Here is a 10826-nt window from a genome sequence, read left to right on the forward strand (position 1 = left end):
AACTACTTTGGCTTGGGAGAGATGGAAAAATGTTTGTTCATTTTATTTGTTGTTGTTTTGCATTTTATGGGCTTCGTTGAAAACGGCAGTAAACTCAGATTACTTCAATGATCAAACAAGTTCTACATAATCTAAGAGAAATGAAGTTTTGATCAAGCAAAGTTTAAACATCAAAATTCTGACTCGCAGAGAATAAAATGCATTTGTGACCCTGCACAGGACTCAACAGGTGAAGAAAGGAAACTCTGAATGGATTGGTATTCAACCAACACCAGAAAGCCAACTGGTACGTCTTTTAAAACCATAGAAGTGAAAAACAAAAAACAAAATTACGAGCAAGAATCTACTAAAGAAGCTAAATATTTTGATACAAAGTTTAGAACAATCAGAAAGCTTGCAGTCCCTTCCCAGCCCTTCATCGAATGCCTCCTGATTGGTCCAAAACACCATTTATGAAGCATTTTACATTTAGCTTTCTATTGCTTTCACATCATGTCAGAGTCAAGACTTTTATTTTGTTTTTTTGTTATGCTTAGGTTCACAATGGACATGTTTAATCATTTGTATTTGTTTATCTATTACCAAGGAAGCTTTTTTACACTTGAATAGTTTTACAAAAGATGTTTTTTCAGCTTTAGACAAGTGAAACTTCAGACTAGGTTGCTAAACAAGCGGGCCCAGATTGTGCATTAAATCTCAAACTTGATAAAACTACTTAGGTGAGCTGCATTGAATATCCTCCACAAAAACATTGATGCCGTCCAGTTTGTTGTAGAGATCAGAAACTGGCGGCATCTTTGTCTCAATGAAGTAAATGATGCAAACGGACAAAAATAATAATAAAGAAATTTCATACCTCCCATTTCCGAGACTTCTTTCAACTCATGAGGTTCGACGTACTCAACAGGAAGCTCATTGATGATGTCTTGAGCTCCCTAAAACAAGTGAGATAGCACTGAGTGGTAGGTCAAACAATTAGGCCTTTTGCTTTGATTTGCACATCTCTACTTTGGAGACATTTCCGGTTCCAGTGAAGCAAAATGTCAAGGGGCCAATGGATTTAGGCATAAGACCCATGGAAATCTCGTATCCACAGTCCCTCACTGCTTGGATCGCCTGGCTTACATTCCTGTAGTTATGAGCCATGCCAATGTGCTATTATATCAGAGAAAAAGGGATCATGTGTTAGAACTCTCAAAAATTAAACAGTAATTGAAATAAAAGTTATTTTTTGGTGTAGTTATTCACATTCTTACCATAAACGGTGTGTGATGGCCCAAAGCTAAGAACCTAAGACCCAATCCATGCAGAATGTTTATCATTCCTATGAGGAAAAAATTTACTACTAATTATACTAAATATTACTTCCAGTTACAAGCTTTAACCACAAGGTTATAGCAGCATCTATTTAAGATGCATAAAGAAAAAAGATTATTTTAAAACCAATCTGGTCATTTTAGTAAAATCCATAAGCTATTGCTTCTAATCTGTTTGAATGACAAAGATGCAGTTCATTTAAATACATGTATTATCCAGAAAAGAGGTTTAAGATGTAAAAAAAAAAAAAAAAAAATAGCCATACCTGCTACACCAGCCCACTGACCAAAAGCTACAATTCGAAAACCGTTGGCATCTACCATCTTCTCGTAATCAATGAGGCGGACTTCCTGAAAATACAAAACAACAGTTTTAGTAGTCTATTTGATATACAGTGATCCCTCGCTATAACGCGGTTTACGTTTCACGGTTTCGCTACTTCACGGATTTGCATAGTGCATTGTGTTCTGCATTCTGATTGGCTAAAAAGTCACTCTGCTTCTTCTTTACCTGCGCGTCAATAACGTTGCAGTTTAATATGTACACGTACGTAAATCTGCTTGCCAAATTTACATTACGTACGTGCAAATTCTCTAGCAATTTCTAGTTTCTCTTAAACCCATAGAAAAAAGACTGACAACTGTCTATCACCCTGTTCTTCTCCTGAACAAACACAGCTGCACCGCGGGCTTCAGAAGAAGAAAACACTGCAGAGCGGAGTCAGGATGCAGCGGTTCAGTCTGTAGAGCAGTGAAATACACCTGAGTCACTATTTGTCCCACTGTACTTTGTATTTTTTTATAATCATTTTAATTTTCTCCCGTTTAATCCAATTATTCGGGTCGCGGTGGGCGGGGCTAATCTCCGCAATTTGAAGCCTTCTGTTCACATCGATGATTAAAATTATTATTTGACAGTACAGTAGAGAAGTTATTTGTTGAAGAAAAGGTTGCTAAAGTATTTTTGATTTGTGAAACAAATGCTTGAGCCTGTAAAATGGTTTGTTCTTTCTTTTCAAAGTATAATAGAATATTTAATTGTAGAATAATTGTAAGAAAGAATAAAGGTTTCTACTTCACGGAATTTGTCTATCACAGGCTTACTGTGCTCACATTTCCAACTGTGAACATTTCAAGGAGATAGGTATTCCACCATCAGATGACCGCTGTGTTCTAAGGCTGAAACAGGCCAAATTAGAAAATAAGTAACCACGAGATGGTGCTTGACAAATTTATGTGTCAAACAAGACCTTGTAAGCAACAGACACACCAATGACCGCATTGTTGAAAGAATGTGTTGCTGTCTGATGAAAGCAATCAGACAACAACACATTCTGCATTGGAATACAGTAAACCCTTGTTTTTCGCGGGGGTTACGTTCCAAAAAGAACCACATATCACAGAATCAGTCTAGAATTTACACAGCTCTTCTGGGCTCCCACTCTGTCACAAATACCAGCAGAAGGAGTCTGCATGCCTAGATGAGAAATTGTAATGAAGTGATCAGAGCATCTAAATCAATGAATGTGACTGAGTGAGTCGATACATGTATCAATTATTTGAGGCAAACTGTTTTACAAAGCCAAGATCATGAAGTTGGTATATCATCATGAGCTTTTTCCAATTTAAAATATAGAAATCATTCAGAGCAAGGTAGTCAAAATGTTATGTTAATTTTTGATAATGCCCTTGCATCATTTATTGGTTTGTTAACAGTTGTATCTATCTTTTGAAAGCAATTCTATATCATCTAGAGGTGTAATGATTGGTCGACCAAAACCATTCTAAAGTTGTTTTAAAATAAAATAAATTGTATCGATATTGGAAAATACCATTTGAATTGAGGCACAGAAGGTTTATTTTACTCTAACGTAAAAACAACAAAGAACAGCGGACAACACACATTTGATGTCGGCTAAAAATGATCAATCCCATCATTCTGGTCCTATGCGTGAAAACGTTTTAATTTTAGGGGCGGCAGTGGCACAGGTGGAAGAGCAGGACGTCCAATGACCGAAGGGTCAGTGGCTCGATCCCCGCTCCCCCCAGCCAGCCGTCGTTGCCTCTAGCGCGACTCAACTGGTGTCTGAATGTGCATGAATGTCCCGGTGATGGTCAGATGGGCCATAGGCGTAAACTGGCAGCCACGCCTCTGTCAGTCTGCCCCAGGGCAGCTGTGGCTCCGTTAGCAGTTACCATCACCAAGAACGAATGAGGAGTGAATGAATAATTGTTAGCGTTTTGAGCAACAAGAAAGCCATTTTTATTAGAAAAGCAAATTTTGAAAGATAAACTGAAATCTTCATTAACAGCAGATAACTAAACTAGAGAAAGGGGACTCATAGAACACAACAGCTTACCTTTTTCAGCAATTCCTCCAGAAGCCCCATGTTTGCCTCCTGAGCTTTGATGGTGTGAGAGAAAAAAGCATAGGTCTTCCTAGGGATGACCTTCTCTTCTGGCGGCCTCTTCACTCCAATTATAAGTGAAGCCTGTGAAATATCCTCCTGGACAACAGCTCCAGCCTTAATGTAGTACTGAAAGAACAGCGCATGACTATTAAAAGAAATGATACGTTGTGCAAAACTAATCTCTCAAATGGAGGATTTTGTTTTAATGAAGAACAATCACATGAATTGTCATCAATGGCATGAATGTTTCAGGGCTGCAACACCACAAATATCCTGATTAGGGTTGGGCCATGTCCCTTAAATTGGCAGGTGACGGTGTTTGCAGTAAACCATCAGGATGGACGATGATATGTTGGGGGGGGGCTATTTTAAATTTTTCGTTTTTATATAGTTATTATTCATTATTTTACTTTATTACTTCATTTATTTTACTTCCCAACTAATGACTCATCCGTGATGATCCAGTATAAACTGAGGGAAGTGACTTTAACAAAAATAAATAAATAAACAAAATAGAAAAGAAGTAGTCCGCTCCTGCGTTTGATTAGTCAGTAGAGCAGTCGGACTTTGTGTTTGAGGGAAAGGGAGGATGCTTTGTTACGTGTGCGCTATGTGTGGGAGACTTCAGACTGTGATACGTCCCGCAGTTCTACTTGAACGAGCTACCGAACTCAGGAGAACCGGGTCTTCCGGTAAAAGTGTGTGTCCGGGTAGAGCTCGGACCGTCAGCTCAAACAGCGCTGTGTGTAGCAGAAATATGGCTCAGTCCTTCCAAACCGTTCAAACAATCACGTGGATTTGTGTTTCCAATCGTGTCCCAACAAAATAAAGGCTGATGTTATTCCCACATATTAACGTTCAGCCAAGATGCAGATTGCAGAATTTCCTGCATGAATTTATGTTCATCAAAGGCTAAATGTTGTTGTTGCCTCTCTTAGTCCTGGCCTCTTCCAGCTCCGTTCTTCAACAGAAAAAGCACTGATCACACGGATTAAAATTAAAATGATGAGCGAACAGGTGCTTCATAATAACCGTAACATTAATAAAGCACGTTTAGAGGATCATCTCCTATATTACCGAGCTGCCAGATATTTATGTATGTAGCTTCTCGGCGGAACTCATTTCCTCTTCCGGTATTTCAAACATTACTGCACATGTGCGAATGATTTATTCTGACCGACAGTGTGACCCATGTGAACGTTTGTTATAAACAGAAAAAGGTTTTCTGGGCCCATGTACACGGTTGAATTCTAATCCGACCAAGATATTTTGCACATGTAACCGCGGCTTATGGTGTCGACTCGCAGCGTGGCGGGGGCGTGGCATCACGATGGTGTCTCTCCATCGTGAGATCAGTCAGCCATCACAATCGTGCATAACCCTTATCCTGATCAATAGCATTGATGGCAAAACAATGGGGGGGAAGGGGTTTGACTGCAACTCCTGCTGCTTCATCAGCGCAGTGATCCAAAATCCCACACCGTCACAGCTTTAGCTTATATCTTGTGGGACACAAAAAAAGCGACTTCTCCAGTACCGATTGCAGAACCGTTAAGGTCAGATCTTAACGATACTGCGGTCTTGAAGAATGTTGCCCAGGGGCTCGTTCAATACCGGGGCTCGCTACCCTTCCCTAGGAATGGGGCGCAATGGAGAACAATCACCGAAGCGGTCGCTTTGCATAAAGTCATGGTACCCATACATACCGTGGAGAAGACGGGGTTTGTTCATTTAATTAAAACCTTAGACCCCAGATATGAGCTGTATTGTTAATCCTTTAGAAAATGGTGCTTCTCTCAAGGTAAATGTTTGTCTCCTTTTAGTCTAGACTACAAAGTTCAACAGCTGAGCAGACCAATAAGAGCTGAAGGCCTCTTGTATTTTTGAATAAACCCGTTTTGTAATTTAGGATAAACTTTATTTATGTTGATTATGTTTGTATCCTTTGTTATACTTTGTCTTTTTTCTTTGTTGGACTGAACAAAAAGACCCCCACTGAAGCCACAGCGGTAGCCAGGGCCCCTTGACACCGGCACGCTATAGCAGATAGAGGGAATCCGCCGACCGGGCAATCCAGCCAGACACCCAGACCAGGACTAGCAGGACCGCCGCAGGGGCCCCCAACGTCAAAGAGCATGAAGTTACAAGAGCCCGGAGAGTGCAGGCCCCAGCCCAGCCAGGGGGATAACCCTTTGCCGCGCTAGGGGCCCAGCACTGGACCCCATCCAGGAGAGACCGCCACCCAGCCCCACGAGCAGCCCACCACCAACCAGGAGTTCCAGGCATCCCCCCTCCTCAGGCATGAGCCACCCCACCCAGAGAGCAAGACAGGGGTCGCCCACCTTCGCCCACGAGGAGGGCACCAAAGGGAGGTGGGGGTCCCTAAAGAGCGTAGTAAACATTCACCCACAGTTGGAATTTTGGAGGGGGCCAGCGCTCAAGGGCAAGGGCCCAAACCTGCACCACAGGGACACGGACAAACCCCGGTTCATGATCCCCAGTTCAAGGTCTTGCCAGAAAACTCAGGGATCCCCGTTCCCTGCGTGGAGAGAGGTCTGCCCGGCCCGGGAAGCCAGCACCCAAGGGACATGGCCCCCGTTGCTGAGGGCCTGGTTCCCCCCACCAGGGGACAGATGATCAGAGATTCCACCTATCCTGTCTAAGGTATGTGCTGTTAGTTTGTGTGTGTGTGTGTGTGTGTGTTTGAGTTTATATTGTCGAGTCATAAAGGTTGTGTGTACTGAAGGGTGCAGTTAAAATTGGTGGGTAGACAGTACTTCTTTTTTGCGCCCAGCCAGGGGACAAAAGAGGAGCCTTCGACTTCCCAAAAACAGAAAGCTACATTTAATAGACTGTATTTCTTTTTAGCACCATGAGTGTGGGAAGGGGAGAGGATGACGACACCTGTGCAATGCACAATGACATGCCTTTCAAAATAAAAGCCCAGAGTCCGTCACGTCTCGGTCCCTCCTTCATCGTAGCGTTGCAACAATAATCACACACCTACATGTTAAAGACCTGTCCAACAAATCCAGTCCACTGCAAAACGTTTGGCCACCCCTTGACTATTGGATACTCGCTGTGCTTATAATCAATTAATAAAAAAAAAATAAAGTGTATTACCTTCTGCTAAGTCAGGGGTTCGCAAAGTGCGGCCCGGGGGCTAATGGCAGCCCGCGGGAAGATTTTTGATGGCCCTCAATAAATCCTAATTGATGTTTAACAAACCAGCTGTAGATTGCTTGGAAAATATTATTTTGTGGTTTCTGTCAACATCTGCAGGAAAATAAGGTAATTACACTTGGGTGTCAACAGTACAGGGCATTACCGTGCTGGTTGGGCAGAAACCTCCGACCGCAACTGGGAAAACACCTGGAGGGCCTGGTTAATTGTACAGGTGACGCTTGGTCATTAAAGTGAGCAAAAACAACTTTTTCTATTCATCCATTTTGTTTTTGTTTTTTCACCAAAACTGGCCTTCAGTCTAATGCCGAGTTCCTAATTTGGCCCTCCGCTACAAAAACGTTGGGAACCTCTGCACTACGGGATCTCTTAGTGTATAAAATACTAATAAATAAAAACATTTGACATGGATATGGATGGAAAGAATGCAACAAGAAGACGGCCTACCTTCTCGTGGATGGCTCTACGGTTGGAGGGCTGGACCAGAACTTTCACACCAGCGTTTGTCAGCTCTTTGACGTGACGTGGGGCCAGCGGTGCCCTCCTCTCCCACGGGCTGACGTCCTCGCGCCGGATGGCCATCACAGCTGTGTGGTGTTCGTAGCGGCGCTGACCCACCAGGCGCCCGAACTTGGGTTTTGCTTGATAATTTTTGATTATTCGAAACATGGCTCTCTATTTAAAGAGACAAAATGCGGACATTGCAATGGTTAAATCACGTGGGGGTAGTAATAATGTGGTGAAACAGCTGCTACTACTACTATTATTTGACATTTTTCGCTCTGGTAGTTGAATGTTTATTCCCACCAGTTCCAGGTTCATATAATAATGATCTAAAATCAAATCGGAATTGTTTCTGTAATCAGACTAAACCATAAATTATTATTTTCAGCCAGGTTTTCCCTTAGCGATACTTTGACGTGATTCATTTTGTAGTCGAATAGACAGTGTTCGCGGTTGAGACTCAGTCACTTCACTTGCTAAAAGTTCCAGTGAATAATATTTATTCAGAACGTTATTTCTTTAAATTCCTATTCACTTGGTCAGACTTCATTTAAGCATCGCAGCTAAACGAACTACTAGTAAGTTAAGATGGAAATTCGTGTAAATTAATGTGACTCCGTTTTTTAAAACATTGATTCTAGTCAACCATTCGCCTTAGCAAACACATAAAGTTCACTTCCGCCATGTTGTCAAAACCATAAGATTTGGTTCGCTAAAGACAGTATTTATATCGGTGTTTGGCGTCACCTGTTGAAGCTAGGCCGATTCCAGATCCTACCTTGAAACGCCTTACTCCAAACAACTGTCTGTGCGGGTTTACGGTTTCACATGAGCTGCAACTCTCAGATTTGGAAAACATCCGTTTCCGGTAACCTTCAAAGTAAAACTCCGATGACTGGCGGTTTGTTCTGATCTGTGAGTTTCACTGAGTGTGCAATTTAAACGTATGGTAGTAACTTGGAAGGAAAAACAGCAGGAGAACAGAATATGCAAGATAGAGTACCAGTAATCCTCCAGCTGCCCTCCAGCTGTTTTTATTCTGACAGTAAACTCACATTTGTTCCGGAAGTCTACTTATGGGCTGTAAAACTTCACTCCTCTTCAACCTTTATGGGGATAAACGACATTACACCAGCGAATGGGGCAACGCTCTTGAGTTTTGTTTTGCTGAGTGTGCGGATTTATTTATTTATTTATCTAATTTCATGTGCCGCTTGCCTGCTGTCTTAGAAATGTGAAAAGGAGTCATACACCTGGACCGGGTGGGAGACCGGTGTTCAAACATACTGTGCGCATGGCCACAAATGGGTTCTCAGATCCGAGGAACGGCCTCCTGCCTCCACCAATCAGGAGCCGCTTGTCGCACGCTAATGACAGAGTCCAGAGGCTGTTTTTTTAAATAAACTTTATTAGGACGAGACAAAAACAATGGGTGAAAGAAAACACTTCAAATACCATACAAACTGAACATAAAATGTACAAAGGTTTAAAAATATATCGTTTAACTTAATATAGAATGATAATAAAAGAAGTAGTTCTTTGAAAGGTTAAATGTTATTGTAGACTTCAGTTTTCACATGTTTTCTGTTGTATTGTAACAAAACCATAAAGTCCAGACAAGGCTGTGATTTGGACCACTTGCATCTGAGAATAGGAAAGTTCCTGAAAGTAACAAATATTTGTAAAAAAAAAAAATACATTTTTCGACAAACCATATAATTCAAAATATACCATGACATCAAAAATATTCATTTGAAGATTCACATTCAATTTTGTGATTATAAATTCGTCCAAATCAGTCCAAACTTTCTTTGTGTACATATGATGATGAAATACATGGAAAATGGTCTCCTGAGTCTTCTGTGTTTATTTTTTAATTTTCCTAGATTATCTTTAACCATAAAAAATTGATATTTAATTTAAAATTAAGCTTTTATTATTAACACAGTATTTATGAATAGGGATATCCGCCCTTTCAAATTAAAATCACCCATGGTTGCATACCAATAAAAAAACTTTGCAACAGGTAAAACAGAAAAAGAAATTTGAGTTCTAATATATCTATTGGTGTAGCCTTTCGTTGTTTTATCTGTACCTCCAATAAAATCTTGATTATATACTTAGATGCCTTATTGGAGTATTCGGTACTATATTGGATGAGTCTCTTTGATGAATTACGTTGCCACTGGAATTTAGTTTTGTGCAGTCTTCAGATGCAACAACCGGCGTACTATTTAAAGCAGATTATGTAGAATTAGTGCAGCGGAGTTCTCCAATCTTTGCAGAGAGCAGTTCCAGGCAGAAGATTTTGCCCCGAGAGGTCAAATAGGCAGGTATAGAGATGGTGCAACCCCGTCACGTCTCAGCTAACACTAATGATAAACCTCCAGCAACTTGTTTCTTTGTGATTCTATCCCCTCCTACTTCTTTAATCATCTTCCAACTTCTTCAACCCCCTTTTTGTACCCTTTCTTTTGTACCCTTACCCCCCATCCCTGACATCCCACTCTTTCGTTCTCTCTTCTAGTTTTTCTTCCCGGTCCAAGATGAATTGTATCCAGACATAATGAATATAAATAAAGTTTTGCCTCAAATACATAAGGGGTTTATACAAGTATACAACTTGTCTAAAGATTCATAACCCCCTGGTGTAACAGTGAAATCTGTCCAACACAAGAGCACCCCTAGTAACTGTGGCCCCAGTCAGTAGCTGGGTTGACTCCAGCTGCCCCGTGATCCCAAAAGGGCTTCAGCAGGTTGTGTTACCGGTTTCGGTACTGTTTTCAAATGGAAAGGACTATGATCATTTTACTTATGGGTACTAACCATTCACATTTATCTACATTTACTTTAGTAAATTTAAAAAAAGAAATGCTTACTCCTTGAAATAGTTAAGTTGCTTTCTTCTTTTGTGGTGCAGAGGTAGAGTTGCCAACCCCTGATTGGAAAATCGCAGGCTCGGTTCCTGCCTTGCACATCTGCATGCCAAAGTGTTCTTGGGAAACACCCTGCATCCCTCCTGGTGGCCACAGTGTAAGGCTGTGGTGCTAGTGTCAGTGTGCAAATGCACATGTGTGAATGGTACCGTGTCCGCTCTGTAATGCACCTTGAGCTGTCAAGGAAGGTAGAAAACTGTAATATAAGTACACACATTTCACTTCCTGACTTTACAAATTGATTTTTAAAAATTTTACGCAGCCTTTACTTGAGTACATTTTTTGACTAATTACCCACCATTTGTCACTTCTGTAAAAACACAAGTTCTTTGGTTATCGAATTTATTTGTGTCAGACAAACACTTTGTTAAGATTTCTTTGCTGAAATGGTCTGAAGATGTCAGATGACCTACTTAACATGCCAGCATCTTGACTGCTGTTTCACAACATTCACTTTTTTTTTTTTTAGATAATAA

General features: G+C 41.1%; 1 protein-coding gene across 4 annotated transcripts in view; it reads right to left on the reverse strand.

Annotated features, from left to right (window-relative positions):
* aass (aminoadipate-semialdehyde synthase) overlaps positions 1-8323 on the reverse strand; it is a 40666-nt gene extending 32343 nt beyond the window's left edge. For 2 of the 4 annotated variants that reach the window (XM_023955438.2, XM_023955436.2), the window contains exons 1-7: positions 8193-8323; positions 7358-7585; positions 3677-3853; positions 1583-1667; positions 1257-1324; positions 1009-1155; positions 857-935 (exon numbers count right to left, since the gene is read on the reverse strand). In XM_023955438.2, the coding sequence (XP_023811206.1) occupies positions 857-935; positions 1009-1155; positions 1257-1324; positions 1583-1667; positions 3677-3853; positions 7358-7585; positions 8193-8273 (865 nt within the window). In that variant the 5' untranslated portion in view covers positions 8274-8323. Of the gene's footprint in view, positions 1-856; positions 936-1008; positions 1156-1256; positions 1325-1582; positions 1668-3676; positions 3854-7357; positions 7586-8161 lie in introns of all 4 variants that reach the window. The other 2 variants (XM_078948209.1, XM_023955439.2) reach the window with 1 other exon arrangement.
* Between the last annotated feature and the right edge of the window lie 2503 nt (positions 8324-10826).

Source organism: Oryzias latipes, chromosome 6 (genome assembly GCF_053564925.1).
Source record: "Oryzias latipes strain Hd-rR chromosome 6, Olatipes_Hd-rR_3.1".
NCBI classification, from domain to species: Eukaryota; Metazoa; Chordata; class Actinopteri; order Beloniformes; family Adrianichthyidae; genus Oryzias; species Oryzias latipes.